Source organism: Notolabrus celidotus, chromosome 12 (assembly GCF_009762535.1).
Source record: "Notolabrus celidotus isolate fNotCel1 chromosome 12, fNotCel1.pri, whole genome shotgun sequence".
NCBI lineage: Eukaryota > Metazoa > Chordata > Actinopteri > Labriformes > Labridae > Notolabrus > Notolabrus celidotus.
This window is the reverse complement of record NC_048283.1, coordinates 31,543,115-31,559,169: the sequence shown is the minus strand read 5'-3', so window position 1 is coordinate 31,559,169 and position 16,055 is coordinate 31,543,115. Positions and strand designations below refer to the sequence as shown.

Below are 16,055 nucleotides of genomic sequence, written 5' to 3'. Positions count from 1 at the left end.
CAATACTGAGAGTGGATGATCATAATCTCGTAGGTCAGTGGGCCAGAGGAGCCGCGAGGGAAAAAAGACAGCTTAATCTCCACTTAATGCCTCTGCTTCTGGTAGAGGCACGACTGGACGTCTCTTTCTCTGGCCCCAATCTCTCCATTCTGCTCTTTTACCAAAAATAGCATTTAAAAGACATCATGCTGCAGGGAGGAGTTATTGCATTGTTTGGATTCATTTCAAAGAGGTATTGCACTCTAGCACTCATCTTTTCCATCTCTGTGCTTTTCCTTTCTGTCCACTTTCCTTCTACATCTTGTCTTGTTACATTTTTCCACATTGACTGAGATTGAAGCTTGATGTTTAGACTCTACGGTGTGTTTGTTTTGATCCAGAAGTAACATCATTTCTAAGACAGGGTGGATTGCTATACCTGTATCCTGATTTGATAGGCTGCCTCTGTTGCAAGTTATCAACTAGTAAGACTGATGCCCTTAAAGCTGGGGTTGGTAGTCAGATTTAGACACACTTTTTGTTATACTGGTTAAAATGATCTTCATGTCCCGATGTCAATCAATACATAATGTGTTCTTAAAAAAGAGCTGGGGTATTAGACGTAGTCCTGAGGAAATGCTACATTCAAATTCATGCTAGTTTTCCATGGCTACCAACCCTAGCTTTAAGGAAAGGTTCCCAAACTTTTCAGCCAGCGACCCCAAAAGTATAGGTGCCAAAGACTGTTTCCTGTGCTGCTGTGAACTAACCTGCGACACTGATCCTTTTGTTAATTAACTGTTAGCTAACCCTAACTCATACTTTAGGAGTCATCTGGCAACAAAGAAAGACAGAAAACTAATGAAATGAACTTATTTGCAGTTTTTTTTTTTCAAATGTAACTACTATTTTTGTCTATATTTTACAATAATGGGTAAAATAAGCACATTTAGATTACTTAAAGCTAGGGTTGGTAGTCACGGAAAACTAGCATTGAATTTGAATGTAGCATTTCCTCAGGACTCCGTCTAATCCCTCCCCCCTCCTCTCCGAGCTCCTCCAAAACGACACCCCCCCTCACATGCACGAGCGCTGCTGATTAGTGACCATATGATGGTGACTGATTCAAAACCGGTCCTCAGCACAGTGTTTGTGTTTTGCACTACATCAACTCATGTCTCACTCAGCGGTAAGAAAACACCAAAACATTCTCATAGTGAAAGTTAAAAACACAAACAAACATGAAATGTACGCTTTGCAGGAGGCTGGCAGAACGGCAGGACGGGATTTGATTGGTTTCATCATTTGGCTCCTGATGGCAGGGATTGGTTGGTGTTTTCCCAGGTTTACTCCGGCTGTAAATAGAGGCTTTTTTTTACCTCTTTTTTAAGAACACATTATGTAGATCATTTTAACCAGTATAACAAAAAGTGGATCTACATCTGACTCTCTTGAGGAAATGCTACATTCAAATTCATGCAAGGTTTTCTGTAAATACCAACCCTAGCTTTAAGGCAATAAAACAACTTAGAAGTAGGGTCATTGGAGAACTGGTTTAGCCTAGCAGAAGAAGCTTGCACCCCATGTACAGAGGCTGTCGTCCTTGTCCCTGCAGTCATGGGTTTGATTCCGATGTTGGCCCTTTTCTCACCATTTCCTGTTTCCCCTCAGTTGTCCCTTACAATAAAGGAAAAATGGTCCAAACAATAACTTTGAAAGTGAAAAAAAAATTGTGTTAATCTGTCATCAGTTATCATAGGATACTTTTTATTACAACAGGTGAAGGTGCCCCATGCAGGCTCCTGTCAATCAATCAATCTTTATTTGTATAACACCAAATCACAACAAACGTTATCTCTGGACGCTTTTACAAACAGAGCAGGTCTAGACTGTACTCTATGTTGAATTATTAACAAAGGCCCAACATCAAGACAGGACTTACCTCATCTTTATCCACTTTGCAGTATTTAGCTAGTTACAGTGGCGGGGACAAACTTCCTTTAACAGGCAGAAACCTCCAGCAGGACCAGACTCATGTTAGACAGCCATCTGCTGAGACCGAGTTTGGGTTACTAGACAGAATGTAACTATAAAGCACATCTGCAGTGGCTTTCTTTTTAAACCAATAGATTACAGTTTATCAGCTTTTTATATATTATTATTACACCTGTGCACAGACCATCATCAGGACTGTGCAGTCATTACAGAACAAGTTCTCTGAAATCATATCACAAGTGTCAGTATTTACAGCTATGAACTAAAACTGTCTCTTCTCTCTTTGTGCAGCCAGGCGGCTCGCTCTTCATCACCACCATAAATAAAACCAATCTGTCGTATGCGTTTGGTATTGTTGTGGCTGAGCAGCTGCTGCGCATTGTCCCAAGTGGGACTCACGACTGGGAGAAGTTCATCAGCCCTGAGGAGCTGGAGCGCCTCCTGGAGTCCAGTAAGTCTCTCCTCACACAGGGTGACATGAGATTATGCTCCCATGACCTGATCAGGACATGTAAAGCCATTTTGATTTTTGTTATTGCCTTTTCCTTGCTGTAGCTCATCAAATGTTTACCCCACATGTTCTAAATAAGGAGGTACGTTTTCAGTTATTGGTGCTTTTATTTCAAGATTGAAGAATCTCAGATTAAATCAGGAATAAAATAAATTATGTAGAAAACAAAACACAAAGTCCTGTCTGCAGCTTTAGATTTGGGTTAAATCAGACCTGCCAACACTCCTGATTTAGGTGGGAGTCTACCGCATTTTAACTTATTCTCCCGCTGTACTCCTGAGTTGTTATTTCTCCCTATACCCTATTTCACATTGATATCAATCAAATCAGTGTCCCTCAACTTATAAGGCATGTACTCCATCAGATATTTGAATACCATCATTTTTTTTAACTTTAATTTAATTATTATACTATATTTTTAATAGAATCATCTAATATCTAACCGTTTTTCAAGAAGTCCTCTACTTGAGCCTTATATCTAAACCCTAAAAACGTCCACCCCTCCTCTCCCTGTAGATGGTTTGATCCAAAAGATGTTACATGAGAACACAGACACACAGACACTGAGCGACAGGTAGATCTGTGACACCTGTAGCTGAAGTGTTCATTAGATGAATTGTTCTGAGTTCAACAAATTTTCTGCACTGTTTAAAAATTTGATCCATCCCTCATTAAAGTGTGTTAGCCCTGTTCCTGCTTGCTAACTTAAGTTGTAATGTTTAATAATGCAGCATCCTCTTTAAAGTTCATCAGGAGAGTTTAGAGCTGTGTGACTCTGATGACAGAGTGCTGACAGTGTCTCTATCACAATATATACAGGTGAAGTTATGAAATCACTAAACTCTACCTGATAACCTCAGGTGGAGATGCAGAGGAAATCTCTTCCATCTTAAAATAAAGAGCAGAAAGCAGCAGAGGCTGAGGATGCAGAGGTTACTGTAGGTCAGATAACATTTAGCTGTAGGTAATAAATATGATTTAAAGGACCCAGATAAATGACTTTAAAAAGCACATAGAGGTGTAGATTCATGTTACAGAGACTCCTTCATTGAAATAATACTATAATGGTATTAACAAAATATGGTGTCAAAGCAAACTCCTCTACCTGGAATATGTGTGTGTTACTCCTCACAGCAGTGGCTCACTCTACTCTCACTCTTCAACATGTTTATGAATTTTGTCATATATATAAGACGTGGATTTTTTTTAAATGTGTATGTTTTCATTGCTATATTTTACTGCAAACCTTGAAATGAAGAGAAATTTAAAGTATTTGACTTACATGTCCGTTTATTAAATGTATTTATCTGTAGTTCAGGGTTATATATGGACAGGGTTGCTGAGTATAGGTTGATTTTAGGATACTCCAGAAAATATCCCTATTTATCGCCGACCAATGTTGGTAGGTATGGTTAAATAAAACAGTATTTCATTGACAGTAACAGGATAAATGAAGGGTCATTATGTGAACTAATGGATTCAGCACCCAGAGTGAAACTTATTTTGTTACAAGTATCAAAAAAAGAGAGGAGGATTTTATTGTTGTTGTAATTCTTGTTTTCCTTCATGGATTTTTCAGATGGATTCTCTGTACAGTCTGTGGAAGGAATGCTGTACAACCCAGTATCAGGAGCCTGGAGCTGGACTAACAGCACTGCCATCAACTATGCCCTTCATGCTGTCAAAGTGAGGGAAGATCCCCAGCCTGACCAGACCAAGGAGAGCAGCTCCCACGCAGACCACTCTGCTGCAGACACACACAGCTGAACCAAATAATGAAATGAGTCAGGAAACAGGAAAGCATCAAGTCCTGACTTCCCTGTGGAACACTGAGGTCATGAATTAAAGGGGCAAACTGACTGAAGAATGGTTGTATTGTAGTCCCTAGTTTGCACACAGAATAACATTCATTGTGTTGTTACAGTTTAAGCAGAGTGAAATGTAACTGTTTGTCCTCACAGCTTCAGAGTTTATGGAATCCATATTCATCAGTTTCATTGTAGACTCTACTAGAGCTGCTTTATGTATTCTAGGCTGAGTATTAAGTGATTTTCCATATCCTCTAATAATCTGCCTTTATATTTGGTTAAAGAATGAGACCACAACAAGAAAATGACATATTTTCCCCTGGCCACATAGCAGAGCTAGGATTTCAAGTTCATATTAGTGGTAATTGTTTATTCTAAAGCTGTAGAAGAGGAGGACTCAGTCACATCCTCTGGGATTAAATGGGTCTCGTGGAGTGTTATATAATGCAAATCAACCCTGTGGCAGAGAAGAAATCAGGCTGCATGCTTCTTCAAGATACTGATAGCATTGCTAGCAAGGATGAAGAACACACTCTTGGGATTACTGGGATCTTTTAGGGGTCCATTAAGAAACGTACCTTGTAATCTGTGAGTTTTCAGATTAATAAAGGGACTGTTTAAGACTGATGATGACGATCTGTGTCTTTTTTAACTAAGGGTCGACTCGTGACTGAAACAAACGTATGAACTCCCACATATTATATCTCCTACCTACAGAAGAGGATTAGGGCCACTGAAAAAATAATAATAATTGAGGTACATTTTTTTTATTTGAATTATTATTATTATGAGAAAAAAGTCAGAATTCTGACTTTAATCTCAGAATAATAATAATAATAAATAAAAGGTTGGACCTTAATCTCAGAATTCTGACTTTTTTTCTCAGAATAATAATAATAAATAAAAAAATTGGACCTTATGACTTTTTTCTCAGAATAATAATAATAACAAATAAAAATTGGACCTTAATTTCAGAATTCTGACTTTTTTCTCAAAATGATAATAATAAATAAATAAATTGGACCTTAATTTCAGAATTATGATTTTAATCTCTGATTATGACTTTTTTTCTCATAATAATAATAATAATAATAATAAAAAAATATTGGACCTTCATTTTTTTTTCTTTTTTTACCACAGTGCATGCAGGGTACTCTTCTTATTTTTAGTCCATGTAAACAAACGTTGCTGTAATGCGCGCTCCTAAAAAGCGCGCACTAACGCGCAGACTTTGCAGTATCTTTGTCTGCAGTGAGGATTGTGTCCTGTGGTTAAATGTACATCGTCTAACACAGCTGCTCTTATCGACCTGGACAGATCGTAACCTGCTGACCGGATTTTAGAGGCATCAGGTGGCAAGGTTGGTGATGTAAGTTGTAACGTTGGGAGCTTTACGAAATCTGCAGTTATCCAAGTAGTCTGCGTCCTCCTGTCGGCATGATCCACAGCCAGCAGCAGAAAACACCAGCTGGATTAAGCCTTCAGGATGAACGTCTTCCTACACTTCCGAAGTTGTTCCAGAGTAAGTTCGATCCCTTCCATGTTTGTTTGCATGTTTCAGTTTGTTGTCTGCCACATTAGCTAATGTTGTCAATGTAGACCAATGTAGAACAGGTTGTCCACCCCTGCTTTGTAATAAATGGATCATTTTAATTTCTTCATTGAGCAAAGATACCAATAACAGCTTATTAATATTTCATACACCACTCGATGAATACAGTAAAGATTTCAGCAGTAAGTCTCCAAAAGAAAACAAATGCCACAAACTACATTTTTATTATGTGGGGATGCTTTCAGTAAAGGAGCCCAGCTGGGTAATCTGCCCCATGCACAGTAACACCTCTGATATGAAAGTAACACCAAGGCATGCCGTCATGACGAGCTGCTGGCCAATGGACACAGTGTGCATCATGGAAAGCCACTGGTTTCACTGGGATGCAGGGGCTCGTCAGGGCGGGGTGTCTCCTCCACTGAAGCAGACAATGGGCTGGCTGCGTCAAGTGAGCGTAGTTCCACACATTACCGCCGGATGTTGTTCAAACTCAACTGGAAAATAAAAGTACCAAACTTTGAAGCATTTGATGTCAAACCAAAGGGATATATTCACACCGACCAGTTGGTTATTTAAAATAAGGTACGCTAATAAGATCTTACAAAAAAATTATGTTTAAAAAAAACCCAACTAAATTTATGGTGCACTATCCAGAAATGTTGTAAAGTCTCCTCTTCTATTAACTTCTTTCCACAGGCAAAATGGTCATGTTTATCCTACAACAAACTTGGCCTATGTAGAGATATTTTTATATAATTTCTATTCATAATGTTAATTTCCTCAGCCAGTCTGTGTGAAAGACTGGCTATATAAAAATGTCTCTTGCTAAACATCAAACCCATGTAGAAACGTTGTTTCATAAAGGACAATTTAAAGGACAATATAGCTCAGAATCTGTCTGAGAAATTGCATTGTTTGACAATCTTAAAAAAAAGACATGCCAGTTGACTACATTTTTATCTTGTAATACAAAATAAGCTATTTCAACTTGTGATTATCACTCTTTGAAATTAGTTATAGACAGAGTGATTAGTCTGATAGACAATTAGTTGGACTAGATTAGGAAAATAATAACATAAAAAGTTAGTTGTAACTCTAATTAAATAATAAAAAGTGTACAGTCACTGTTAACGTTAATGATCTGCTGTCAAAACAGAGGTATGACTAGGCATCCATGATAGATAGATTACAATACAAACCATGCCACCTTTTTTATTTTAGATCCAAATTATTATTTTTTTTTTCTACTGGTAGTTTTATTAATATTTTGTGTACCTGCTCACAGAGTGCCATCAAATTTGAGATATCAATCAATCAATCAATCAATCAATCAATCAGACTTTATTTATAAAGTGTTTTTCATACAATGAGATTGTAACAGAAAGTGCTGTACAACTTAAAATAGAATAAAATAGGAAAAAGATCCCAGCCCCAGTCCTGACCCCAAACCAGCCCCACAATCCTAAGGTTAAGAACACAATATATGCAACAATAGTAATAAAAACAATATAAATAAAATAAGTAAATGAAAATAAAAAGGAAGTTGCTGAACGAACTGAGGAAACGCTCTCATGATATCTTAATGAGGAAACACTGGAGGTAAAATGAGATGTTAAAACTCAACACAGGAAATTAAATCACCAAAATAAAAAAAAATTCTAGGATAATAAAAAACTAAATTATTAAACCATTTAAAGAAAATAAGATGCTATCCTTAAAAAATAAATAAATAAGTACATAAATAAATAAAATAGAATAAAAGTGACTAAAATTTGAACTAGATAATAAATAAATAAATAAATAAATAAATAAATAAAACTATTATAAGAATGAAACTCTGCTAAAAGCGAGACTGAAAAGGTAGGTCTTGAGTTTGCTTTTAAAGTCAAGTCAAGGCAAACTTTTTTAAACTGTACAAGCTTAAAAAAACAATAAATACAAACAAATAGTAGTTAAGAAAATAATGGATATTAAAAATGCGATAAATAACAAAAAAAACAAGTAGGGAACCCATAGACTGTATAAAATAGAGGGAACCCCTAAAAAAATGTATTTTATTTTGTAATCCTTAACCGGAAGTGCAGCTGTTGAGTTTGCGTTTAGTTTGACGCTTATTTCCAACCTGCCAAGGGAAAGCAGACTGGGTGCTGTAAGCATCATCCAGGGAGGGGAGGTCGATATGTTTACTCCTTCTGGTTTCTGGAAGGTTATCAGCTGCACCGCCGCCATGCCGGAGACCCACCCGGCCTTTAAATGAAGCCTTACAGGGACCACAGCAGGGAGGACGCTGGGTGGCTGTAACCGAGGGAGGGAGGATGTACTGGGCTGCTGGCTTCGCCTCTTCCCGTCCGTGTGTGGTTGAGCTCGGGCGGAATCACAGCCTGCCGCTCGGGCTGTGCGGCTCCGAGCAGCAGCAGTCTTTGTATGGATATATCATCGCTTTCCCTTTGCAGGACTACGGAGGCATAATGTCCGCTCTGGGCTCGGACTCCTGGTGGAAGAAGACCCTGTACATCACTGGGGGGGCCCTGCTGGCTGCTGCAGCCTACCTCCTGCATGAACTGCTCGCCATCAGGTAGGAACGCAGTGTGCCTGGTCTATTAATAACCGTCGTCCCTAAAGTACAGAGCAGTGGTTTTAATTAATACCCACCACTGACTGTGTCTGATGAGTATCATTGGACTGTGATACAATCATGAATGGACATGACTCCTTCCTTAGGATGCAATGTCCCTGCAGATCTCGCGGTGCTTCCTGAGGTTTCAGACACTGTTTTCCTCCTCCCAAGGACACGACACTAGATGGAGAGGAAATAATCAAATAAATAAAAAGGAGTCACGAGTCTGCTCATGTGCCAGCTCATCCAGTGCCAGCTTCATCTGCACCTGAGCGTGAATAAAGAGCAATCCTCGGGCTCTGCAGAGTCAGAGCGACCTTTAATGAACTCTACCATAAGATGCACAGCTGCTCCTAGAGATATTAATAAGAGAAAACACCAACATGTGCCGCTGGATCCTGTTTAGAAGGCGGGTTGATGGGATGTGATGAGTAGGCCTACCTGGGGTGTAAACATGATTATCTTCTGTCCTCAGAGCAGGAACTGCGTGCCTGTCAATTGGGGGGATTATTTTGGGCAAAGCCAGTACCAGGGGTGTAAGTACATCCTGTCACAGTGGCCTGGTAGTTTCTGCTTTCACTCCCCCTCCCCCTCATCATAATCTGTGTAACCTTGCATCTCGTGCAGAGACGCTGCTGCCGAATCACGTGCAGCCTACTGAGGATGGACCCGCAGCCTGCCGGCATCATCTGTTCGTGCCATGTGATGTGGTCGTTGGCACTGGCAGTATAGCTCTTATTCTCCATATCTCCTCCATTCAAAGAGCTCCCTAATGTTTGGAAAGCTTTCCAAGTGGCTCTCAGGGAGATTTGAGCACCAGGTCTAAGTAGACTGAGGTGTATAAGAAGGACAGGATGTAGAGGACACAGCAAACAGGGATGTTAGAGGATAGACTGCCCAGATTTGGAATGAGTTCAGCACCATATGACTGTGGACAGTGACTTACAAGGCTTGGAACAGTTTCAGCACCACAAGAAGCTGGACAGAGAAAACAACACACACCTATAGAAGACGTTTCCCACGGTGCATGAGTACATCTAGTTACCTGTTCACTGGCAAACCAAGCTGAAGCATGTGCAGTCTAATGAAGCAGGGTTACAGAGTTCAGTGTGTGGTGTTGTGTTTCATTACACAGGAAGCTGTTCATGTTACCCTGCACTCAGTGAGTCTCTCTGATGTGAAAGAGATCTTCAAAATGAGTCTCCAAAGAGATCACGAAGATAAAGATCATAATCGTTTCTTTGTTTTTGTCTTCTGCATAGCCGAACGTGGAATCCAGTGAGATCTTTCACAGCCCCTTACAGATAGAAGAGGTGTTTCTGTGAGGTGTTGATGCAGACAGATGGGCATTTAGAAGCTCAAAGGAAACTAATGGTACTTGCGATGTTCTTGCTGAGACTAGAGATCTAACTCTCTGAGATAAACACTGAACCTTTTGGAGGGTAGGTTTATGTAGTGCCGTTGTATTAGACAGCATTGTAGCTTTTCTGAATAAACTTGCCACTGATTGTATTATTCATGATCAAATGTTAGATCAAAATTAGAGCACATACAGCCGGCCCACTTTGAAATTCTGTTGAATAATTTAGACGTGAAGAGGTGGTGATAATGTAATGCAATACAGATCAGACTGGCACTGTCTGTCTCTGTGTGTCTGCAAAAACTTGCTAAAGCCAGATTGTAATAATTACTTTTGCCTCTTCCTGGAAGAGAAATATATTGTCTCTAATTTTTATTTTTATTTTGTATGATTGTGTTTGCTGTATTGAATGTGTTTCATGAGGGTAATTCTAACAGAGAAATGTGTGTGGAGAACACATTAAATGAAAACCACCATGTGGAATCAGTGTTGTTCAGATGATCTCATCATACATTTTTCTTTTTTTTATTATTATTGTTTTTCAAATGAGACCTCAGAGTGTCAGTATCTCATTCAATGTTATGTCATTTGTATTTATTATTCTTATTTTATAGCATTTTAGCACAATAACCATCACTGGCTGTCTCCAGACAACACAGAGAAAACAACACCAGTAGGATAAATGATTCTGTTATGTGTTGGGACAGCTGTAATACAGTATGACACATTGTAGATGAGGGATTGGAATAGGCCACCAGTGTGCTTGCTTAAAACTGGGGCAGTGTGATTCATTTGGTCAATAATTTAAATTGTAACAGAAGCTGTGAGCACCACACAGTTCAGTGGTGACAGTGACACAGAAGATCAGTATCCTCTGTTAGCGGCACATATTTAAAAGAATAATCAATACCAAACTATGAAACCTAAAGTACTTTTGATTTTGTGTCAATGCAAGTAACTCAACGGAGACACAGAGGGGTTAAGCTGAAGTATTTCCTAGAATAAATCAACAGATAAGCAGAATGGATTATTTTCCTCTTGAGGCTCAACCAGGAAACAAAATGTGTGTCTGCACGGATCTGTTGTTTGAAATAGATTAGTTAATAGAGATGCCTCTGCAGTTGCTGGAAATTAAAGTGTGCATGTTTAGTGGGTGGTTGAGCTCAGGGACACAGGGATTTACTGCTGTGTCACTGCGCTATAATAAACTGCAGGTGTGACCTTTTTCTTCCTAGAAGGTTTGTGGAGTCTGAAACTGAACAGCAAATCTGGCTTTCTGTTTGGATGCTGAGTTCTGTTTGTTATTAAATCTCACATACTGGCTGACCCAGAAAAAAAACAGGTAGTTAGACCAACCACTGTCAACCAGGATTTTTAATATTGCACTTTTGATTCAATTGATACTGTGGCCGTCTCTTAAGCTTTTATCAAAGCAGTCTTTAGTGATGCTGTTGGTGTTCACACTTAGATAGTAGGCTTTAAGATATCAAAGCTGACGTTCATCCCTGAAGATTCAGTGATTTGTTGCAGATTATCTTTAAAAAGCAGTCACTGAATATCAATCAACGCAAACACAGAGAAAACAACACATCATATTTTCTTAACTCAGATCAGAGCCAGCCCTAACAGACTTGGCGCCCTATGCAAGATTTCAACTGGTGCCCCTTATTGTATTGTAACCAACTCCACAAACAATCACATCACATGTACACTTCAAGACAACTGACATATAGATTTATGTTTTACACATTTTCTTTATTTTAAAATAAAATTACATCTAAAATATTAATACAATGGTAATAATACTGCCATTTATATTTCAAAATAAATAATGTAGTAGAAGGATTTATTCAGTCATTATATAACACTAACTTTCACAGTACAGACACTTTTAACAAAGCATCAGTATTGTGTTAAGTGATGACTGAACAGGCAGAAGCAAAATTATTATTTAAGCCATGCCTACATTTTCTATCTAATTAAGCTAACAGTTTCCAAAGTGTAAAGAAAACAACAAAAACAGTAAATCATGTACACTTATAACCTTCAAAAACTGATTTGCAAACCTTTTTTTTTTTTCTGAATACCAAAAGTGAATCACAAGCTTTTAAATGTATACTGGCATCACTCTGCAATTTAACCCCAAACTGTAATCCCAAATTACATAAAACAACATTATTTTTCCTATTATCTTCAAATTTTCTTCCTCACTCATTTAGGGCGCCCCCTATGGCGCCCCTTATGGACGGCCGGCGCCCCTGGCATTTGCCTATACTGCCTATGCCATGGGCCGGCCCTGACTCAGATGCATTTGTTAGCATGCATGACAAATGCATCAAAGTTTAGTTAAGTCTTAAAGTATGGGTTTGAAGTGTAAATATCCTGTCACCTGATACAGTTGTCCTTGTGGAATAATATAGGACAAAGTGGTCCAAACAAGAGTGTGTATAAACTAAAGATTCTGTCCTTCTTCTTGCTCTCTGTGTAGGAAGGAGCAGGAGCTGGACTCTAAAGACGCCATCATCCTCCATCAGTTCTCCAGGCCACAGAATGGTGTGCCCAGCCTCTCACCCTTCTGCCTCAAAATAGAGACGTACCTGCGCATGGTGGACTTGCCCTACCAGGTGATACATAGCACACTGACTGCTGCAGTTTAAACTCCAACTATGTTCTCATGCTTCATCATAGTTCATGGCTTTTTTACTTGTTTGTTTACAGAAAGTGTGACCCATGTGGACCACACAAATCTGTGTATTAAACCACAACTTTAAAACTTTTAACTCCAGAAAAAATGAAATTTCTACTTGCAGATTTCTTCTCTGGTTTCAAGTTCAATCTTAGGAAGTTCTTAATCAATCAATCAATCAATCAATCGATCAATCAATCAATCAATCTACCAATCAATCAATCAATCAATCAATCAATCAATCAATCAATCAATCAATCTTTATTTGTATAGCACCATATCACAACAAACATTACCTCAAGACGCTTTTATAAACAGAGCAGGTCTAGACCGTACTCTCTGTTCTGTTATTAACAGAGACCAAACACCAAGACAGGATAAGACTCAGTCTTACCCCACCTTAATCCATCATGAGCATTGCACCTCGCAGTATTTAGCTAGTTACAGCGGCGAGGAAAAACTTCCTTCAACAGGCAGAAACCTCGAGCAGAATCAGACTCATGTTAGACAGACATCTGCCTCGACTGAGTTGGGTCTGGAAAGAGGGATAGAGGAGAATAAGAGAGAGAGGGAACGGTGATAGTGATGAGACAAATAGATTTTTAAGCTCAGTTGTGCTTTTGTGAATCCCTCTCTGGGTTTTGAAAACATACATTTATCTGTCTTAAACTAAACTGAACTATAAAAAAACATGTTATTTTGTGTGAAAAAACAGGCTAAATTGGATTTTACCTGTCCGGTAAAAAAAAGAGTGTTGGGTATTGCACTCACAATTTTGACTCAGTTAATAAAGGATCATTTAAAGCTGTGCTTGAGACTTCTAGCTATCTTTACTTCAGGTCTCTGTTGTTAATAAATCTTAAAAAACAATGGATTCTGTGGGTGCCAGTGGCCTAGCGGTCTAAGCGCACCCCACATACAGAGACTATAGCCCTCATCGAGAGGACGCAGGTTCAAATCCACTCTCACACAGCAAAACATTAAAACAAAGCCAATGTTGTCTTCTCATTTCCAATGAAAAATATCCTGTGAGACTAAATATAAGTTACATTTGCCTGACAAGACCTGATAAACAGAATTTTTATGATATTACTAGAAAAAAAACAGACCTGATTTGCTTGTTATGAGTGAAACAATCTGCCATGGGGTAAGGAAAGTCTACAAGAATAATGTCTTGATTCAAGAAACTTAAAATATATTTTTCCTACCTCATGGCAGATTTGTTTTTACTCATTACAAGCAAATCAGGTCTTATTTTTTTTGTCATACTATCTTGAAATAAGACATGTATCCGGACTTGGTGTGTGAATGTGGCTTGTAGCAAGTCCAATGAGACATTTTGTACTAGGAATCCGGCGATAACGATTGCTTATTTTTTTGTTTTTGCAGTGCAACCATTTGCTGCATGTCCTCCCCCTCTCTCTGCTCCCCACATTTCCTGTCTCCCTTCAGCTGTCCTGCCCATTAAAGGAAAAAAAGCCCCCAAAAATATAAATATACAGTTGTGCTCATAAGTTTACATACCCTGGCAGAATTTGTGATTTTTTTGGCCATTTTTCAGAGAATATGAATGATAAGAGAAAAACTTTTTTTTCACTCATGGTTAGTGGATGGGTGAAGCATTTTTTTTCCAGTTTTAGAGTCTTTCAAAAATATATACAGCGTCATGATTTAAAAATGTTTAACTCCACAAAAGTAAGCTGAACTTTTTGTTTTAAGTTTGTTGAGGAATCCCAACCCACTGATTGGACAATACCAACCTATCAGTGGGTACATTCAAAGCAAGCGACAAAGTGTATTGCATTTAAAAGCCATATGATCATTTCACCCTTCAATATTTGTAGAATTGTACAAGTTTTTCTTGTTTCCCTCTGCAGAACTACTTCGATGGGAAGCTGTCCCCACAGGGCAAGATGCCCTGGATGGAGTACAACCACGAGCAGGCGTCAGGCTCAGAGTTCATCATAGACTTTCTGGAGGAGAAGCTGGGCGTCAACCTCAACCAGAACCTCACCCCGCAGGAGAAAGCTGTGTCCCGAGCTGTAACCAAAATGGTTGAGGAACACCTCTACTGGTAGGGATCTCATTACACAGAGTTCATGTTTGAACAAAGGAAACATGATAGGAGCTGGGATTCCCAATGCTGCAACTGTGACCGGTGATCCTAATGGAACAATCAGATTATGAAACAGCTGTTGTTAAAAGGGCAGAGTACACGGGGTGCCGGTGGCCTTATAGTCTAAGTGCGCCCCATATACAGAGGCTATAGTCCTTACACAGAGATCCCTGGTTCGACTCCCAGCCTTGACCATTTGCTGCATGTCTTCTCCCTCCTTAAGGTGTTTCTTATTGTAAGCATTATTCATGCAGCCTTCCAGCCCAGGCTCACACTATCCTTACCATCACTCTATATCATCCATCCTTCAACGTGGTGAGTCACTCAAGTACCTCTGGGTGAGAAACACAGTGCTGCTAGGAAGTCGTCTACCACTCCTCCCACGCCCAGAGAGCCTCAGAGTGTTTTCCATTACCTAAAAGCTCTATCCATCTTGACAATAACCCCCCCCCCCCACATACACGCACACACACTTAACCACACAGTCTAATTTTGTGTCTGGAAGCCTGTTCTTCAGCGTTTAATAATGTAAGGAGATATTCTGGACTAAACTTGTGGATCTTAGTCCTATCGTTCAGGCTGTTTGAGGCTTTACTGTAGAATTGATGTAATTGGCTAAATAGTGTTGTGAGGTTCCATAACATTTATTCTGAGCTTTAAGGTCAGTCATGTAACCCACAACCTCCATTTCCTTCCTCTCTTCTTATGTCTCTTCCTTGCCCTCCTTCCTCTGATCCTCCACCCACTCCTTGCCATCTTTAGACCCACATATAGACCTATTGATTCAATTATTTATGTCAGGGAAGGGCAGTGTGGCGGCGTGTTGCTCTTTGAGCTACTGAGCTACAGGCCAACAAGAAAAACTGATGTTTAGGTCATTTCCTTTCTGCTCTTCTGACTGATGATGTTATAGAAATAAGAAAGCAAGAAACTGAAGGCCAACTGCTGAAAATAGTCAACAAAGACTTTGTTCAACTCCTTTTTCTTTCAATTATTGTCATATAAAAAAAATTCCTCACTTATTTTTGTGCATTGCCTTTACACTGCTTGGCAGTACCTGCACCCAAATTGACTTGAAGCACTTTGTTACTCTTACTGATCTTGTTTCCTCTTGTCTAGATCTTTGCTTGTGTTGTTCTTGTTCTCGTATGTACGTCGCTTTGGATAAAAGCGTCTGCTAAATGACATTGTAACATTGTAACATTGTATATAGCTCCTCTTCTTAATGTATATTGTTGATTTAGCATTGGCTCAATATCTGCTGTGTAATGGGAATGCTTCTCTTGTCATAGAAAGTTGCCCTTTAGATACATTTCAGCCCCTTTAGCTCCCTGTTCTTGTGTTCTGTTCCTAATTACAAGCAGCAGACAGCTGTTTCCAGTGATAAACACTTTGTTAAAACTATATCACGCTACCTGACGAGCATCAAAC

At 39.2% G+C, this 16,055-nt stretch overlaps 2 protein-coding genes across 4 annotated transcripts in view; both read left to right on the top strand.

Annotated features, from left to right (window-relative positions):
- coq3 (coenzyme Q3 methyltransferase) overlaps positions 1-4,920 on the top strand; it is a 14,761-nt gene extending 9,841 nt beyond the window's left edge. For both annotated transcript variants that reach the window (XM_034698474.1, XM_034698475.1), the window contains 2 exons: positions 2,266-2,425; positions 4,065-4,920. In XM_034698474.1, coding sequence (XP_034554365.1) covers positions 2,266-2,425; positions 4,065-4,252 — 348 coding nt within the window. In that variant the 3' untranslated portion in view covers positions 4,253-4,920. The remainder of the gene's footprint in view (positions 1-2,265; positions 2,426-4,064) is intronic.
- Positions 4,921-5,462: 542 nt separating this feature from the next.
- faxcb (failed axon connections homolog, metaxin like GST domain containing b) overlaps positions 5,463-16,055 on the top strand; it is a 30,798-nt gene continuing 20,205 nt past the window's right edge. The window contains exons 1-4 of one of the 2 annotated variants that reach the window (XM_034697018.1): positions 5,463-5,815; positions 8,299-8,420; positions 12,311-12,446; positions 14,386-14,582. In XM_034697018.1, coding sequence (XP_034552909.1) covers positions 5,780-5,815; positions 8,299-8,420; positions 12,311-12,446; positions 14,386-14,582 — 491 coding nt within the window. In that variant the 5' untranslated portion in view covers positions 5,463-5,779. Of the gene's footprint in view, positions 5,816-7,915; positions 8,421-12,310; positions 12,447-14,385; positions 14,583-16,055 lie in introns of those variants that run through there. The other variant, XM_034697017.1, reaches the window with a different exon arrangement.